General features: G+C 34.2%; 1 protein-coding gene and 1 long non-coding RNA gene across 3 annotated transcripts; one reads left to right on the top strand and one right to left on the bottom strand.

Annotated features, from left to right (window-relative positions):
* Positions 1-292: 292 nt before the first annotated feature.
* On the top strand, positions 293-20,167 carry LOC133192078 (N-lysine methyltransferase KMT5A-like). Of its 2 annotated transcripts, none has more exons than XM_061327929.1 (6): positions 293-454; positions 650-694; positions 805-904; positions 15,061-15,223; positions 19,314-19,512; positions 20,060-20,167. In XM_061327929.1, exons 1-6 carry the CDS (start codon positions 353-355, stop codon positions 20,150-20,152), a joined length of 702 nt encoding a protein of 233 aa, XP_061183913.1. In that variant the 5' UTR covers positions 293-352; the 3' UTR covers positions 20,153-20,167. The 2 variants fall into 2 exon arrangements, with proteins under 2 accessions (XP_061183913.1, XP_061183912.1); XM_061327928.1 differs by having other exon boundaries at positions 15,058-15,223.
* Positions 2,676-3,459, bottom strand: LOC133192083 (uncharacterized). Its single transcript, XR_009721782.1, has 2 exons — positions 2,812-3,459; positions 2,676-2,763 (listed from the first exon to the last, which is right to left on the bottom strand). It is a non-coding gene; the product is annotated as an uncharacterized LOC133192083 (long non-coding RNA).
* Positions 20,168-20,188: the final 21 nt, after the last annotated feature.

Raw genomic sequence — 20,188 nt, 5'->3', positions numbered from 1 at the left:
GTTAAAGCTGTAACAGGAAATTCGGGGCTTCTAATGGGGGATTGTTATTTTTTTCTAATAAGAGTTTATTTCATCAGCAAAGTTTTCAAAGATAATGATTTTCACAAGATAAGTGCTATAAAAATGAATAGGATCACATATATCTGTATAGTGTACCTCGCTATTGAATTAACAATTTACAAATACATTTGAGATTTCCCCCAAAGTGACCCAAGTTCCTATGCATTCTGTTTCAAATTTCTACGCGTTAGCCGGCGACACTCCCTTCTCGATTTGCGAGGAAAGAAAAAAAGACGCATTTTTGTGCTCTGAGATTCTGAGAGAACTTTTTTTATTACGCTGTATCTATTTTATGTTTTGTGTCTCCATACCATTTTTCGTTTTACATTGTGTTTGGATTAGCTATTGGTTTTTCTGTGTGTTTTCTTGGATCCTACTCTGCGTGGAAAAGAAGGTAAGAAAGATTTCTTTTTGATAATATACAACTATACCCTAGCTCTCTCTCCCTCTCTTTCTCTCTCTCCCTCTCTCTCTCTCTGAGACCTTGAGTTCAGCCACTATGAATAAAGTCCATATTTGAGTTACAAGGGCGATCCTTGCCGTTTTTAGCTGTATAACAGAATGTTAATATAACTGTTACTTGTTTAAGATGGCTGGAAACAGAGAACTTAGAAGCAAACAGATGAAATCAAACGTATGTACATTTGTAAATAAGATTGAAATATTTTATTTTATTCATGATAATTCCAAGAACTCAAGAAAAGGAAAACCTTAAATTAAAGTAATCCTTGTTTCTGTTGTTAGGTAATTCCTTTCGACATTGCAAAGCAGGACGCGTTAGACTATATCCATCGCTGTAAAGACAAACCGGGCTGTATTGTGAAAAAAGTGGATTCATTGATAGGTGAGTGTTGTGTGTCTGTTTGTGTGTTTGAGAGAGAGAGAGGGAGGGAGAGAAAACCTGTCACACCCGCTGTGTGCTCTTTATGCAGCATTCGGTACACCTCGGCCGATTACGTCGATGTAGGGTACCGTAGTCAGCCTAGGTGAGCCGAATGCTCTATGCAGTTGAAGAGAGAGAGAGAGAGAGAGAGAGAGAGAGAGAGAGAGAACATTTATGAATTTGAAGTTCAAGATTACTCTGAATGCTGACAAATTGCTTTTACACAATAATAAAAGCATGATGAAAGATGAATAAATGACAGATTTTTTTCTCCCCTTCGTATACTACTAAATCATGGAACTATATACTATTTTATATCTGGCAAGTTATTGCTCATTACAAGTATGATATAAATATACGTTTACTATAGTTTTAGATAAAACGCTTAAATTTTATTCATACAAAAATTACGTAAACTTCAGTTGAAAATAAATATTTCTTCTTAGAGAAAATATATATTGTCTGAAAATCTCTTTTGCTTAGAATGTAATAAGTAAACATTGTAAGAAACTAAATAACTAAATATTTATTCATTTGTTAATGAATTGATTAATTGGTTGAGTAATTGATGAAAGAGAGAGAAAGAGTTCTGCTTTGGAGAAAGAGAAAATTTTGATCTAGCCATTTTCACCTACTCTGACTGGTCGTGGGTTGGCTATACATTGTACACGTGTTGTTTATTAATTCTCAATCTTATGTTTCCAATAATTACAAGACAAACTGAATGATTTTATGACAAATGTATCATGAGTATACATTTTTAAATCAGTAGTTCGACATTTTGTTATCAGTCGAAAATGAGTATATACATGTACACGTTTCAACTCAAATTACACAAAAATAGTTCTGTATCAAACATAAATTGCTCCCTTACATGATTCAGTCCCGAAGGAAGCATTTTCAGTTTTGGGGACACGTTCGTATTTTTGGGGGGTGGGGTGGGGTGGGGCTCTCAACTACCCGAAATTTCTTGACAAGCCCCCCCCCCCCCAAAAAAAAAACGACAACATCACGGAACAAGAGCAAATTCTATCTATGTTTTTTATAGTACACTATTTATTGGCAAAATTATGGGGGATGCCCCCCTTCCTGTGCCAATATGATTTAAACATGAAACTCACCGAGTTTGTATGGAAATGAAACAGATGAAGCGTTTAATTTTGGAAATAATGTCTACATGCATTTCATTTTGGTTACTGTAGTATTCTAAAGTTCCCTTCGGCCCATGTGAGTTTAAAGTTCTAAGAATGATTCTGGAAATCACAAGTCTAAACTATCTCATTACTAGTATTAACGTACTAATTTTTATCTGATTTTGTCTCGTATTAGAGTAATGTGTCATGATCGATTGTTTTAATGACACTAGCTTGCATCTTTTAATGCTTGAATTGTTTTGAACATATTTTATTGTATAAACAAAAGGATTGGAAACAAGTTCTTTCAACTTACGAGTTCCTCTCCTTAAATATAACTATATGTCATGCAATTAAAATATATGTAGTACATTGAAATAATTAAATACAAAAGAGATACAAGTGAAATATTTGTTCAGATATATAACAATTTAAAATCTACAAGATTCGTTAATAAATTTATGTCTATTGGTTACTGCGTGACCCAGTGTTGAGGGCAAGTGCACGAAGTGTGCAATAGGGTGCACTACTTATTCCAAGTGGACCCCTACCCTCCCCGATTGGCGGTCACACATGTATCTCGTTTGTACGACTTACAATAATTTTTATACGCCCGTCTTAAGACGGGACGTATTATGTTATAGGCTCCATGTCCGTCCGTCTATCCGTCTGTCCATTCCTGTCCAGCTCATAACTTGAATATTATTAGGCCTAGGATTATCAAACTTTGTCAACTGATACTTCTTGGGTAGACGGTATGTTGCACACAAAAAGTAGGTCTGACCTTTAATAGAGATGCTATAGTCTAATATGGAAAAATTCTGTCCGGCTCATAACTAGAAAACTATTAGACCTATAGAGCTTTCAAACTTGGCAAAAGTATACATCTAAAGAAGAAGATGTGTCACAGCTTATTTCAAGGTCACTGTGACCTTTAATTAAAGTGATTTTTTTTTTTTAAAAAACTAGGTCTTTTAAATTCTAAATTTCATAATCCTAAAAAATGTAAAAATATAGTTGTATCCTTGTTAAAAAATATTAAATTAAGTAAAAAATTTATTTTTTCATTATATACTTTACAGCAATCAGTGACAAATGTTTATGCTTTGAGAGGAATTCAGTTTGTCCCATGGGCATAATTATCAAGCACTGGTCAAGAAGAATTTTGATAGCAGAAATTTGCATGTCAGATTAGAGAGAAATTAATGAGTTTATTGACAGGAGCTAAGAGCATCTCTAGATCTGATGCAGCTGTTATCTTAATTTATCTCTTGGGAGTTGGGCTAAAAGAAATGGCCTCATAGTTGTTTGTGTTAATTAAGAGTTCCTGATGGCTAGTCCAGATAAACATGATAAAGATCTTTCAATTGGTGTAATTAATTAAAACAAGCTAATTCAGAGAATTTGTGTCCCCCGCTTAGGGAAAAGTAAACCATGTGCAGTTCAGGGTCAGGGGGGGAGGGGGAGGGGAGGGGGTTCGGATCCCCTTCACTGAATTTGTAGAATTATTAAATGTATACTGAAGCAAATCAAATATGTCAATATGGATATAAAGGTTTGATGCATTATTCTTTATTATGTGTGTAGAAGATTCTTTTTTATTTGGAATATTTATCACACTGTAATAATGATATTATGAGTTTATACAAGCCAGACCTCATAAATTTTTCATTTCACATGCTGAATACTATCGTCTAGTAAAAAAATAAAAGTATTTCGAAAAAAAAAATGGATCGTTCGGAGATGCGATCGCGGGCCCTTTCACATGTGAAGCGAGAGACATTAACACTAGAACACGGAGCCGCTGTAACATGCTGACAATTGTATACAAACATGAAGTGACATACATGTATATATTCACGTTCGATATTGTCAAAATTTTACACAATGCATGGTGTCTAATTTAACCTTTATTAAACAGTTCTGATAGATGTAATAAGAATATAAAGTCCACCGAGAACCTGTTTATACGTAATAATTCTCTTCATATCCCCGTGCTAAAAATAGCAACATGTTATACAATAAATACTAATAAAACAAACGCGGCAAGGCGCTTTGAGAGGAGTGAGAGAGGTCCTAGGGAGTTTTGGTATAAGATTACATAGCAAAAGCTCAAAATCTTCTTGAAATATCGCCCGAAAATGATAGTTTTTCATCCAAACAGAATGTATAAATTTACGACCTTGAACTTTGACCTTTTGACCTCAAAATCAATAGGGGTCTTCCTTAGACCACAGGGAGTTGTTATGTAAAATATCATTGCTAAAGCTCAAAGGGTTCTTGAGATATCGTGTGGAAACGAAAGTGTTATAACAGACAGAATTTGCTTATTTATGACCTTGACCTTTGACCTTTTGACCTCAAAAACAATAGGGGTCTTTTTTAGTCCATAGGGAGTTGCTTTGCAAAATTTCATTGCAAAAGCTCAAAGCGTTCTCGAGATATCGTGTGGAAACGAAAGCGTTACAGACAGACAGAAAGACGGACGGACGGACAAACCCAAATTAATATCCCCCACTTTTCAAGCGGGGGACAACAAATTGATGTTTTAGTGTATGATGAAAACTAAATTAGTATTGTACAATATGATTAAAACTAATTATACATGTGTTCATTGAAAAAAAAAATTATATTTCAATTTTTATACATACTGAAAGGAAAAAGAAATGCAGGGTAGCTTAATATTCAACAAAAATTTTACTGCATGACCGAAAATTACGAAAATTTGTCAGAAGAGAAATTTAGTTACTATTCACCAAAATCAGTGTTCAGAATTACCCAACCGTAAAATGCATGACGTCACAAAGGGAAAGCGGTAAAAAGCCCAAAGCACATGCAATTTGATGACGACGAGTTTGTTGACAAATCTTGTTGCTTTAATTGATGCACCTGAGGTATGCACATTGTTTTTCAACATTTAGAGACAACATGAATTTCTTCCAATCTTGGTACGGTTAACGGAAGTTCAATAGGGTCTTGTTTTCGAATTGCCTAATTAATGAAAAAGGCAACAACGGTTAACCATGCAGTATCTTGTTAATTTTCCCTCATAAAACGTAATACCCATTTTCTGAGAGGGCCTGGAATGGTTTTCAATCAACCGTGACGATGAAGTTTACGTGAAACAGAGCCATATAACTGGCGGGTTATTCGTCCTCTCTTCTCTTAAATCGCCACATTACTACCACAAAAACTGCGATTTATACAGTAGACTATTATAATCATTACATTCACATGAAAATTGAAAGAAAAGAATTCTGCAATTTGGTTTTTCAAGCCGGTCAATTTCTGTTGTATTCCTCTCACTGGCGCATGCGCACGTAGTTTGACCTATTTTGGGGGGTGGTTACCCATGCCCAATATAGCCCGGGTTTGAAAGATAAACACTTTGATGAAATTCCATGCAAAGGAGAAATACGACTCTGGCAGATGCATGAGGGAGACACTGAAGATAATGAGAGTTTTTGGTTTTAATTTTTGGAGGGTATCGTCATATGAGCTTCCATAACTCATTAATTATTGGTCAAAATCAAATGTGATTTTGGTTATATCTTTTAGAAAGATGATTTTAAAAGTTAGATAGGAATACTAAATCATAATATAAGAAAAATAAATTTAATTCACCTCAAAAGTTTACCCTGCGTTTCTTTTCCCTTTTTCCTTTCAGTATATTTGCAACAAATTGCAGTCATGTCTCATTTTAGAATTTTATAGTCTGAAGAATAATTTGTTTGATTTTTTTATTAGACTGTAGCATTTCCATTATTTCGTAAAATATGCAATAAGCAATTTAAAGCTGCAGATTGATATTTGTTATGCTCTAACACAACCAGTTTAGAATTATAGGATGTATTATTTGTTATAATCAATTCCTACACTGTAAGTCTCTTAAAGATGTATGATAAGAAATGGAAATTAGATACTGTAAACCAACTTTTAGTCGCGACGACTTTATTTCGCGATTTACCGGAATTAAACTAGTTCGCGTCGATTAATTTTCGCGATCAAGCCTTCTTTGATCTGTTCATATAGACATTAAAACTGGTTCACGGCGAGAAATGTTCGCGATAACAAGGCCCTCGCGAACTTCACGAAAATTTCTCGCACGCGAATAAAAGTTGGTTTACAGTAATTGAAATCTGTGTCAATCTGTTAATCAAGGCTACCTGATTTTCTTCCATCCTAACCAATTTATGATTATTGAACAATATTTGATGGGCGTATCATGCTGTGGCGGGGCACTTTATTTTTTCACGTGGCAACAATACGCTTCCGTATGATAGGTCTTTGAGCTTAAAATTGCAATTAAAATTTTTATCACAACTCCCAATGGCGTAAAAAGAGGCCTATTTATCTTGAGCTTTAAAAGGTCAAGGTCATAAGTTCATACTTCTGTGTAATTGTGTGTAAAACCTCCATTTCCTGACCCAGGGAAAGAATGTCTCTTACAAAGTCGTTTAAATTTCAATACGTTCTATTTCCACTATTGAAGAGTTATAGTTCTTAGTGCGCTCTTTTGTGAAAAAGTCGGAGAATGTACAAATCTCGCGGGATTTCTGGGACAAACGTAACATAAACATGTAAACAACACGTTGAATGTCGATGAACAAATCCTAACAAAATGAATATAAAATATTTTATTGTTGTGAACTTTATTTAAATCAAGAGTAGAGATGACAAGGATATTAATTTACATCTATTGGTGATCGTATGTATCTATTTATCGTAATGGTACATTTAAAGTCAATACACATACCTCGGAAATGTCGTATTTTTATTTATGGACGATAAAGTTAGGGTTTCCGCTCATTTTCATATGTCTTTTAGTTCTTCTATTCTTTAGTTAGAATGACAAATGCACTTAACATTTAAAATTGGTTAGATACTGGCATGTTTTGTATTATCTGCAATGCCATGCTGTCCCAGTCAGACGACCAAACGCTCCTCTAATTCTGAAGAGTTCACTAATGGAAATACAACGTATGGGCCACTGGATTGGGGGTTCTGGTGTTAGGGCAGGGCTTTATTGATTATCTATGTAGTGAAAATGCACTAATTCATTGAAAATCCTCTCTGCTCCTGGGTATTAAATAAACTAAGTACGCATCAGTTATAATGAGGGAGAAATTGAATGCCTTGTCCCAAATTGTGAATTCTATGGCCCCTGGGTCCAAAGAACATATTTATAATGAGCGAGAATGCCTCTTCCAAAATTGAGAACGTCAAGGATTCTGGTGTTAGGATGGGGTTTTATTGATTATATAGTGAAAATGCATTAATTCTTTTAAAAATCTTCTTCTCTGCTCCTGAGCTCATACTCTGAAAATAAATTTACTGCAATATATGTGGCCCCAGGATCAGTGGTTCCTGTGGGTTGGGGTGCAGAACTGGTGGTTATAAAGTGGAAATGCATTTTCTCTTCATTACTCTGATCTATCTCTCGGTAATAAGTAAGTAAAGTGAGCATGGTAAGTGTATTATTAGTTATGATAAATAATGGTGCCTGATGTACATGTACTCTGATAAAGAGTTTCAAACTCTTCACTGTGTAATAAACTTACAATTTATTACCCCTTGTGAGTTCAACATGGTGAAAAAAGTACATGAGACCTGGGCCATAACGTTTCCTTGTCAGGTCAGACCTGACACCTTGTGGGCCATGGTTAAGTAAGTGAAACCCAGTTTTATCACAAGAACACTCGTGCATTTAGTTATGAATTAAGGAAAGCCAATTTTATTACTTTTAGACTAAGATAACTATAAAATAGCAAATGATAAACGAATAACTGACTAAAAAAATTTAAAGTATACAATAGTTGGTATAATTGAACGATAGTTGAATACTGCAATTATCATTGATATCCCTATTTTAAACAAAACACATCCAATTAGACCAATAATTTATATAAAAAATCATCAGTTAAAAAGTTCTTCCCAATTGCATATATATTTACATTTGCTGTGTTTTCTAGTAAGCCAACAGTGAAATTTTTAGTGTATACTCACACGTTGAAAAATATACATCGAGAAACATGCGCTAACATGAAGTCTCAATGAGCCTTACAGAGACGTTAGAAAAATGGAACGAAATAGAGCAGCAAGAAATTCAAATATTTGAGTATATTTTTGATACTTTAAGACAGGGATCGACATTAACGGTTGTCCGATTGCCCGGACAAGTGAATTCTCAGTTTGGGCAAGTGAAACTATCAATGTACTTGTCCGATGGGGCAAGTTGATATTTTTGATAGAAAGGTTTTTTAATCTCACATAAGTTTATAAACAACACAATAAATTAAACACTTGATTTCCACCAAAAACGGGACATTGTTATTGCATTCGGAATCCCTCGGTAGCGTTTCTGGATCTTACAATGAAGTGCATTGAAGTGGTTAAATTTTCCATTTAGACGAAACGTTCAGAGTCACATAACGACACGCCCATTTCTTTAGAAACGAGAAAGGAATATTCCTCGTAATGTTTTAGGACACTACACTTTCTGCGACAAGCAACATGAGTTACACTAAAATGAAGATTTTTAAATAAGAAAGAGCTATGTATAGAGTTCTTGCTTACCTGTGTAAAACATGCATTGCAACGGATTTGTACATAATTATGATTTTATCATGCTTTTTGGAGTTACTATAACACATGTATCAGTCGAACACGTGCTAACTCGGTGTTTATGTAGACCGTCAATTTCATTGGCTATTATATTTATGAAATACCTGTTCTACAGGTATTCGATTGAACTATTTGACCAAATTTTCCTTTCTAAAGAAATGGGCGTGTCTAAAGATAGCTCAAAACGTTACATGCAAACAGAAAATTTTACCACTTCAATGTGCTTCATTGTACCTTTATTCACAAATCGGGTTCGTTATTCTGTTTTCTTTCGTTGAGTTTAAAAAATATGATTATCTGTCTGACAGCTTACGTTACAGTCGTATTATGAAATAGGGATTACAGAATACTTTCTCTACCAAATTAAGAAATATGAGGAACACCAATTATTCACGATGTATCTTGATTCAAAACATAACAACTCTCTTCCTTCTAGCTTGACCTCAATTTTTTAGAGGAAACTTTAAAATTTCAAACAAAAATCTTAAGAAAATAATATTCCTGCAGTACTCTGTGTGTTTTCAGGATAGTTAAATGACAGGAATGTGTTTTACATACATGTATATTTACAAATGTAGAATCACCATCATATCAACATTTTTTCCGGCAATAACTTCAAAATAGATATTAATTTGTCAACTTTTATATTTACAACAAATTAAGGTACAATAACTGTTTTTTTTTTTCTTCAAAGATTTGGGCAACCAAATTTTGCATTCGGACAAGTCAAAATTGTAGTTCACTTGCCCAAAGGACAAGTGAAAATAAAAGTTAATGTCTACCCCTGTTAAATAGGTTTTAATGTACTAGTATTTTGTATCAAATTCCATTTTCTTAATTATTTTTTTCTGACTATCTGTACAAAATGTCAAAAACGTAAATCAATTAAAAGATTAATTTATGAAAAGTCTAAGATTGCAGAATATTTCAATTTTTGGGGGGTACTGTGCATGACCAAGTGTTTAAAAAATCTGAAATTTTCAAACAAATATTTTTTTGAGTTTTGAATAAAAGTCCTGACTAATTTATGTGAAAGAGCCTAAACATGTAGAATTTTAAATATAATATTCTACCACAGACAATTGTCTGTACTAGAATTTCGTACTTAAGTTGTCTGTAATGTTTTAAAGACACTTAGCTTTCAGAAGAAAAAAACCAGTCTGTCAAAAATCTTGTCAAACAAATCCGTAAAAAGGTAAAAAAAAAAATTCTAATTGGCTTTTATGGGTGAAATTTGATAATTGATAGTGACAAGAATGTGAAAAAATATTACTTTTTTAATGGCCTGAGAGGTAAGAAAAATGAGTCAAAAACGCTGATTTTCGTTTTCGGCCTGGGGGCTTCGCCCCCCCCCCCCTGGGCCCCCTACCAGGGCTCTGCCCTGGACCCGCTGGGGGCCTAAGGCGGCCCCCGGATCCCTCGCCGAGACTGGTTTCCTGCTATTCCATCTATTTTTCCTTCTATTGAAAATCTTATTGAAAACACTGCCCTTGGGTGAATGGGAATTTAAATTGTTAACGTAGGTCGCGGGTTTGCTGACGTCATTAAAACTGGGTACGCAATTTATATGGTTTGGGCGACTTTCTTGTGCACATTTGATTATGACGTCACAATGAAAAAGCAATCAGTACATCATTATCTAGCTATAACTTTTGTTGGAATTGGTATTTTATTGTTATATTATTTAAGGCACAACTTATCACAAATAGTGAAGGCTTTTACGATTTGAATAGTCGATACAATATTTAGATATAACTTTTGTTGAAAATGGTAGTTTAGTGTAATATTATTTATAGAACAAACTGAAGTTATCAAATATAATGAAGGCTTATTACGATTCGAATCCAACACTGGAAGTATTAGAAAACGTTTCATTGTGTGTTATCAATCGCATCCCGGAGAGCTCGGAATTTTCGGCTTGTCGGAAAGGTCCGCGAAATGCGATTAATTAGATATCACATGGTATCGCGAAACGATATGGGCACAAGTTTCAACTGACCTCTTTTCCTTTGAACGTATTTGAATTAACAGTTTGTTTAATTAATAAAGAAATCATTATATAATCAATTGAAAATACACCTATTACATTAAAAGTTTAACCTTTATTTTTAAAAAGGACATTTTAAAAATATATTTAAAGGTTTATCACAAATTAAAAACTGCATGCTAAAAGTACTATGAAACATAAACTAATGCATTTTTTGAGCGACACTGACCTCCTGTAAGTAAACACAGGCACTTTAGATATGGATTCCCCCTTTCCATTTTTTCTTTTTAAATCTGGGATCGAGTCACCTTTTTCCTATTTTTGTATTCTAATACCGACAATTTACCCTTAGGCCGTAAAGATGCCCTTAGATGCGGGTGATTTAATCGAAAAATTTACTAATCGGGGGCACATGAAAATTAAATGGAAATATGAAACGGAAGAAGAATGTGTAAAAAAAAAAATGTTGATGTCTGCATATTTCATGTTTTCTTATGCTTTAGATAAATAATCATGCGAAGTTTATAAGTTTAAGAAGTGAGTTAAACGACGAGAAGATCTCTCTCTATGTATCAGTCGAAACGATATATATATTAAAAAACAGCTTATAGAGTCAAAAGGGTTACATTATCGATAGCATATAGTACATGTTAGAAAACAATAATAGGAAAAAGGTGACTCGACCCAAGATTTAAAAAGAAAAAAAAGGGGGGGGGGCATTTTTATGTATCAGTCGAAAACGATATATAAATATATTTAAAAACAGTTTAAAGAGACAAAAGGGTTACATTATTGATAACATATAGTACATATTAGAAAAGGGTGACTCGACCCCAGACTTAAAAAGAAAAAAAATGAAAGGGGGGGGGGTTTCAATACCCCAAGTGTCTGTGTAAGTAACGGCTTACAATGCTGTTATCTACAGATTTTTTTCGCTACTCTGCTTTCCATGTCCAACCAGTCAAATTAATGTTATGTACATTGAAAGTCTTTTGAAACAAAAACAATTTGAGTTATCCCCTGTCTGTATGTAAAAATAAATAAAAACATTTTTTAAATATATACTGAAAATAAAAAAAAAAACAAAAACAAAACAAAACAAAAAAAATCTGCCTGTTGATTACATCAGATAAAATTAATTTTTAGATTCTCGTCCCATTTACCCCTCTAAAAATGCCTCGTTCGTTCGTTCGTTTGTTTGTTTGTTTGTTTTGTTTTTGTTTTTCTATTCTTATACATATAATCATAAAATCAAGTTCAGATTTCTTTTGAGTTATCCCCTGTCTGTATGTAAAAATAAATAAAAACATTTTTTAAATATACCGTATAACGGGTATTTTCTGCGGTTGTCCAATTTTTGCGGAATTTTGCGGATAGGACAAATCCGCAAAAATTACAATCGCAAAATATTTTTTTCAATATTTCTTCAGATATATATTTTATTATTTTTATACATGCAAGTATAATAAGTGGTGCATATGTCACAGGATTCTCATTAACGCAAGAACCTGCGTACTGGATGCAGCAAAATTATTTGGGACGCAAGTTCTTAAAAACGATGCGTCCGCAGATGTCCTAGTTAGCGAGAAAATTCGGGTGTCATCGAAATTCGAAGATTTTAGATGTCAGGATTTGTCCAAAACATATTGAATCAAAACGTTCATGTAAATAATATCAATTTAATAAGTTTATACAAAAACATCTTTTCTTGTATCTGTTTATTTTATACGGATATACATGTACATGTAAATGATTAAAAGAGATTTCGCAATTACTAGTCCAAACTCCGATAGCTGCAAACAACACATAGTAGCTTTTCTTTCTTTCTTTAACACTTTTTTTCAATCTTGTGTTTTATCTTGAGACCATAATTACTGCTTGTATACACAATGTGGCTTGATTGTCTCGTGCATTTCACACAATGCAGACGGATTGACAGGATTAGTTACGCCTCAATGTACATGGCACCTGTGATTGTATACGGTCAACTTTAGGTTACTTGATTATGTAACTGTTTGTTTGAGCTTAAAATATAAACACCAGGTTAATTTTGATGGTAATTAACTAAAAGTGAATTTTTAGAATATGGCTTGGATGCATTAATTATCTATATATTTAAATATTTTAATAGATCGCATAAAACGTTTGTTACAATGTAGAATAAAGATTTTTTATTTTGTTTGGGTGGACTGATACGGCAGTAATTCATTTCAATTGGGACTCGACATAAATTTACAAAGACTAACCAAAAGATAGTAGTTTAATTAAGCTTAATAGCTCAATATCAGTTGTCATGCACCTTTGATCAATATGTCTCAATGAATTTATAAAACGTAAACATGACAGCTATCTGATAATTCCTAGAGTTTGGTGATCATACCCAGTAAATAATTTTTTGCGGTATAATGCAACCGCAGAAATTGAAAACGCAGAAATTAATTTGCTATCTTTTAGGGGTTAAATCGCAAAAATTTCCAACCGCAGAAAATACCCGTTATACGGTATACTGAAAATACAATGTATTTAGCCGGGACGATATTTGGCGGAAATTCATTCATTAAGAAGTTATCGTAGCTATGAGCGCATTGTTGAATGTTCTAAATAAAAACATTTCATATGTATACTCGAATAAGAGGATAATCGTTTTCCGCCAACACGCTGAAAAAATACACAGCCAAATATTGGATACTTATCTACGAAAAAGAAAACAAATCAAAAAGAAAAGAAACGGTAAGAAAACAACACATATAGAAAATACATTGAAAGAAAGAAACTAAAGGACCGATTGTCGTTTTACGTCCCTTGAGATAATTTTCACTAATATGAGACGTACAAAGAATATAAGAAGAGAAACAAGTCTAATAATCATTTCATTGCTATTGAATTATAATGATACGATTCGTGGGTCATATGAAAACAGATAGACGTGAATTAAAAATATTTTAATTTGTTTTTCTGCTCTGTATACCGGATCGATATTCACGACGTCAAGCGTGACGTCGCGATATTTTATGACGTAGTTCTTAAAAATGTTAAATTTTGCAATATAAAAGCAATTATCTACATTTAAATTACGAGAAAAAAAAAACCCGAAGACATATTAATTTTTTCACATAGATTTATTTCAAATCAATTCTATTTTAAGATACCAAAGGGAGAACAATTTTGTCTGCACCATTTAAAAGTTAATGATATTTTTTGAAAAAAAAATCTTACCTGAAAACGAGCCGAAATCGACGTTTTTCCTATATAATTCAATACAATAGCGTCGAAAATGTTACTACAACAATGACATCTTTGGGATTTAATTACATAAAAACGATGCAGACGAATTTTATAAAATTTTCAGAGAATGTAAAACAAAGGTAGAGGAATCATATAACTAATTTTCATGGTATGTTTTCGGACACTTTTAAAAGGCCTGCAAACCCGCGACCTACGTTAAAATAAAGGGCCAAATCCCTTAACAAGGGGAGATAATCAAGAAAAGACAAAAATAGGGTGGGTTCATTAAAAAATCTTCTTCTCAAGAACCATTGGGCCAGAAAAGCTGAAACTTATGTGAAAACATCCTGGGGTAGTGTAGATTCTAAATTGTTCAAATCATGACCCCCGGGGGTAGGGCGGGGCCACAATGGGGAATCAAAGTTTTACATAGAAATATATAGGAAAAATCTTTAAAAATCTTCTTCTCAAGAACCATTGGGCTAGAAAAGCTGAAACTTACGTGGAAGCATCCTGGGGTAGTGTAGATTCTAAATTTTACAAATCATGACCCCCGGGGGTTGGGCGGGGCCACAATGGGGAATCAAAGTTTTACATAGAAATATATAGGAAAAATCTTTAAAAATCTTCTTCTTAATAACCACTGGGCCAGAAAAGCTGAAACTTATGTGGAAGCATCCTAGGGTAGTGTAGATTCTAAATTGTTCAAATCATGACCCCCAGGGAGGGGGGGGGGTGTTAGGTCAGGGCCACAATGGGGAATCAAAGTTTTACATAGAAATATATTGGACAAACTTTGAAAAGCTGAAACTTATGTGGAAGCATCCTGGGGTAGTATAGATTTCAACTTGTCTAAATTATGATGAGTGGGGTTGGGTGGGGTCACAATATGTATTACAAGGGGGAAATCTAGTAAAGAACAGAATGGTCAAAGCTTCCCAGGTGAGCGATGTGGCCCATGGGCCTCTTGTTAAGTTTAGTGTGAATCACAAAGACTTGCACATAGGCATATTTTTCATTTCGAAGCACTAGCACGCTTCATGAAATATGCATATGTGAGAGGTCTGTGTGATTCATACACCAATACTTCACACTTAACTTGAAAGCAATCATTAAATGACTTGTCTTCTTTCTTATTTTATAAGCAGGAAAGGGTCTTTATGCTGGAAAGGAGTTCCAACAAGGAGAGTTCATTTTGGAATATGCCGGAGACCTTATCAGTAGGAAAAAAGGGCTTGCTCGTGAGAAAACGTATCCTTCTCACAAAGGAAGTTACATTTACTTCTTTACCTGGGACAGTAAACGATATTGGTAAGTACAAATGTTATTTTTGGCCACCAAGAGTCTGTTATTCTTTGACAATTTTAAATGCTGTGCATTTACATGTACTGGGAGGGAGCCCTACTAGGGCTCTAGATTCTCTAAAACTTGGGCCGATATTCGGCCCCGTTCCCAATGCAAAAACAGCTACCTTGACCCCCATAAAAGGTGTCAATTTCCCAATTTCCATAGCATAATATTATTATAATAATCTTATGATTTGGCCTAGCAGTTAAAGGCCGGATCTGACCTAGATAAATATCCACACGGACAGCAATTAAGCATATTAGGGAGCAGGTCACACCTCCCCACTGATAAGACTGCAGTGTAATGCTATTAATAGACAGCAGCATACCACTAACACGTGCTAAAACTAAGACAACAAAGACTATGCAAATACATAAATGTTTTAATTATTTTTACGTTTAGAAAAGACATGTTTTATGTAACGGCTCCAAATGTTATTCCTGAACTGAAATTTTTGTTTTTTATAATTCTTTTTCCCAAGTTGCTTTCGTGGGGTTTTGGGGTTACGTGTATAGGTAATGGAAGTAATGTCTCTACCCACATTTTCATTCCAGTGACACGTTCCCAGGAATGCTCGCACTTTATACTGTTCACTGCCAAAAGCGATTCTTTTATCCTCATATATATTTAAAGTGTTATTAAAACTCTCAACAAAATAAGTATCACGTCCTAATCGAAAATCATCCGGATTTTTATAAATCACCGAATTAATTATCACACCGTTTAATAGTTTTTCTGCGACAGGGTTTTGAATCACCACTCGGGAAGATTCGTAGTTTGGATCCACTTTACATCTTGAGGAAGGATGGCATCTTTCATGATTGTTTTTATAGTGGTCTACAATATTTTCCAACATCTCTCTGAGCGTACTTATGTCTCCACCGCAGTGCTTGATGGCCCAATAGAAATGTGTAGACACGGCCTCCGGTTTATCGTACAGCTCCTCGGACCACGTTTTCCCTTCCCTGTACCGTGGTCCACTTGAAATGACAGACATGGCCTTCTTAATATTTTTTATGCCATGCCAAATGTCGTTTTGGTTGCAGGTAAATCCATTTTCACGTTCCCTGACTAGTTTGTTAATTGACATATTTCTGTCATGTGTGTGGACGTTGACAGAAACTTGTTTGTTGTCAAGATCCTCGTAAATTTTTTCAGTTCCAATTTTTTCATGTCTTTGGGTAACTGGATCGTCAGTGGTTGCAATGTGCACACAGTTGAGAACTTTGTGCGTTTTTTCACCTATTGCCACCACACTGGTGTCCTGGGCATTTTTCCGCCACCCATGCCGTGCGTCAGTTATGATATCAATTCCATCTAGATTTTCATATAGTCCAACTTCCTCTAGTAAAGCAGTGTTAATAGAATCTTCGTACTCTTGTTGGACAAATGTCTTGTACATTTTAAAAAACGAATTCCGTTTTTCTACAGAAAGTACACCGAATCCTGCTTCTCTGCAAAATCTAGAATAACAGGATGGTAGCATACCACTACACAAGAAAGCATGATTAATTTTTTCATTGATGAGATATTTCCCATTCGGAAGGTAGGGTGAAGATGCCCAAATATACCTGTGTTTAGGCCGATCAGTTCTTGAACAACACAGTTTCAAAGAGGTGACATGTCCCCGTTTTGTTGCTTTTTTTACCTCCAATTTTCCTCCACAATGTTTTCCATGTGCAGCAGCAACATCCATGAGTTTTTTCACGGAAGGCAACGATGTCACAAAGAAGTCCTGGTTAACCTGACTTCTCTTAACATTAATATACGTTCCAGGTGTTTTTTGGATGATCATCTTCAGCCACTGACTTCTTCCAGGTAGAAAGCAAATTTTCCATGATGTCGGCATTGTTAACATGTCTACCTAGTTGTTTGACTAACATTTCCCTGACTTCCTGAAGATTTTGCAAGATGTTAATTTTCTTGTCTTCGTTAGCTGGTATTTCTAACTTAAAAGTTGGAGGACGCTTTCGTTTGTTTTCAGCCATGATATAATTTCTTAGTAATAATTAATAAAGCTTAGTTAATGACGATTATTCTTTGAATTTACTCCTGGTTGTATCTTATATAATATATCTAAACTATCTATACAACAGGGATCATATTTCAGTGGACTGTACCATTTTTGATAAGTTGTAATTAAAAAAAAAATGACAATCAACAATTACCTTTTTGTGAATAATATTGTTATAAATTTAATAGCACTTCTAACTTTTATTTGATAAAATGATTTTAATAATTTTATGGGGAAGAATTATATTCATATTATGATAGAAATTGACACATGGTTGCCCCCACTACCCCTGTTTAGGTTTCAGATGGAATTGACCAACTTCCACAGGCACATGGAGGGACCTCCCGCCAAATGTCAATAAATCAGCCTAGCTGTGATACAGAGAAGGATAAGAGGGCTCAGTGGGGAACATCCAAAATATATGTGAATCAAAGAAATACAAGCAGTATCCAAAATATATACATATATATTTCTTAAAACCAGTCATCTACTTTTATAATTTCCAGTTTTATCAATAAATAGAGTTTATAGTAAATTAAATGAAATCCTGAGTCCCTTAATATACCTCTCCCCTGAAAAACTTCCCTCCAAAACAAAACGCGGTCTCATTGTAGCAAAATGGAGAAACAAGAAGAGAAAAGTGTTATTTCATTGAGAGTTAATTCCGAACAAAGAGAAGCCATTATACAATTCTTTAATTTTAATAACTGGGATTTAGAAGAGATGAATGAAGATACAATTGAAAATGATAGAAATGAAGAGGAAGGCATGAATTTTGAAAGGACATACCTTATCCCGCAAAATGAAAACTGTGAGGAATGTCAGAATTGTTTATGTAAACCTTGCATAACTGACGAACGCAATAAACAAATGTGGTGGGCATCGGAGCCTGTGCCACCAAACACACGGAACAGTTCTCTTAGAAAAGAAAGGTACAAATTCTTTTGGACTATGCTTTTTCATAGAGGTGTGTTTTTGGGTGAGAGATATATAGCGAAGAAAAGAACTGCTTTACTCAATGATCCAAGATTACGAAACGTTGTGTGCCATCGTAGGGATATTTTACCAGAATGCGTTTTAGAACTTGTTAGGTATTGGTTTCCGAATCCAAAAAATAAGCCATACATGGGACATCGTTGGAACTAAAAAATATTTTGAAGATTTCTTTTTAAATAGTGTGACTTTATAATTATGATTTTTTTGTTTTCATTTCCACTTGATTGTTTTCTGGGTCTAACCCTGCTGACAGCCACAGACACGTGTCACGCTGATAATCTTTGTTATCTCGCCGATGTGATGCTTCACTACAGTGACTAAAACAGCATGACTGACCCACAGTGATAATTGTTTACACTCTCTGTGTTCTAAGCATGGGCTTTGTTTCTAATTTACAACTTGATGAAAGGATAATAAAAAGTATTGAGGATTATTTTCGGAGTATTTTCGTCTTTTCTTTTGAGGTGAGAATATGGCGGCCATTAGCATGCGTCAATAGCGACGGGCATTTCCGGTGTAAATGTAAACATTCTAAAGCTGTCCATCAAACTCCAAAGAAGTTTGAAATTTCGATCGCCTCAGAATTTAAAATGAATATTATAGGCTGTATATATATTTTTTACTCTGTATTGTAAACACCCAAACACACTTGATAGCTTAGTTAGATTGCTCAACAACTTTCGGAAGATGTTTATTGACGGTATAGATATAATTTCAAAAAAATCTCCTGCGAAGTGAAGAGTGGCAAGAAAGTTGAAATTTCCTCCATTTTTCTCATTGGCTGCTATTTATACCCCAGACCCGCACTTTAAGTTATTAAATAAATGCAAAATTCCTGTGACACGTTGAAATTTGCTTTCATACATTTCATATATTTGCATAGTGTATATTCACTTCAGAGCTGGATTATTTCTAGTGAGCATTGGCTCACAGACATCTTGTTATATATTCAGCCAATATCAGTGATAGTTGCAGGAATAAAGCAGTACTAAAAATTAGGGTTATGAAATTAATAATGAGTTTTGTTTTTTTCTTGTGTAACAGCTTGGATGCAACAAATTCATCTCGTAAATGTAGATTTGCAAATGATGCTGGCCCAAGAGATGATCGTCAAAATGCTGTGATGAAGTGTATACCAGTTAGTGGAACACCACATCTCGGACTCTTTGCAGCAATGAAGATAGGCATTGGTGTGGAAATAAGATATGACTATAGTGTTAAAGATCTTCCGTGGAGAAGACAGGTAGTAGTTTCATTGTAGTCTTATTTCATAGACTACTCTTTAGATACTAGCTGCTGTTAGAAAACTTGTGAGCTTTGTGACATCCTGGTCATACTGGAAGAAGATTTGTTATCATTTTCCATTATTGCTAGCCAGTAATCTGAATGAAAGATAGAACATTTGGGTTTTGGAAACTCTACAGTGTGTGGCTAACATGGCTAAGGTGGTCAATGATTTGATAATCTCAAGATACTCTGTTTTTTTTTTGTTTTTGTTTTGAGGATTCTCAATATTGGCCTCTGATTTTGGTTTGTTGAAAATAAAAGATCTATGATAATGATGATAGGCTCACAGGTAATTTGATTTGAACATATTTTTATTATTATATTAAAATACATAAATGGCAGCAGACGTAGCCTATTATAAGCTGTCTCCATGCTCACAGCTAATGAATAGATTTTGCTTAGAAATTAAATGAAATTTGGCCACACTCTAAAACTCTAATATTATTTAAAAATTTCTTCATGATCATAATGTTTGATTACTATGTTTTATTTTAATTTTGAAGATTGAAAATTGTGTACAAGAAAAAGAGGAAATTTCTGACAGAGAAAGAGTAAGTTCATTAACTTATATTTTACTTTCCAAAGATGAATTTTAAAAAAAAAAATTAAGATTTTAAAAATGCGATGTGACT

This window comes from Saccostrea echinata, unplaced genomic scaffold (assembly GCF_033153115.1).
Source record: "Saccostrea echinata isolate AGI-Se365-2 ecotype Australia unplaced genomic scaffold, CSIRO_AGI_Sech_v1 ptg000025l, whole genome shotgun sequence".
NCBI lineage: Eukaryota > Metazoa > Mollusca > Bivalvia > Ostreida > Ostreidae > Saccostrea > Saccostrea echinata.
The sequence above is the reverse complement of the archived record's forward strand: the minus strand, read 5'-3'. Positions and strand labels throughout refer to the sequence as shown.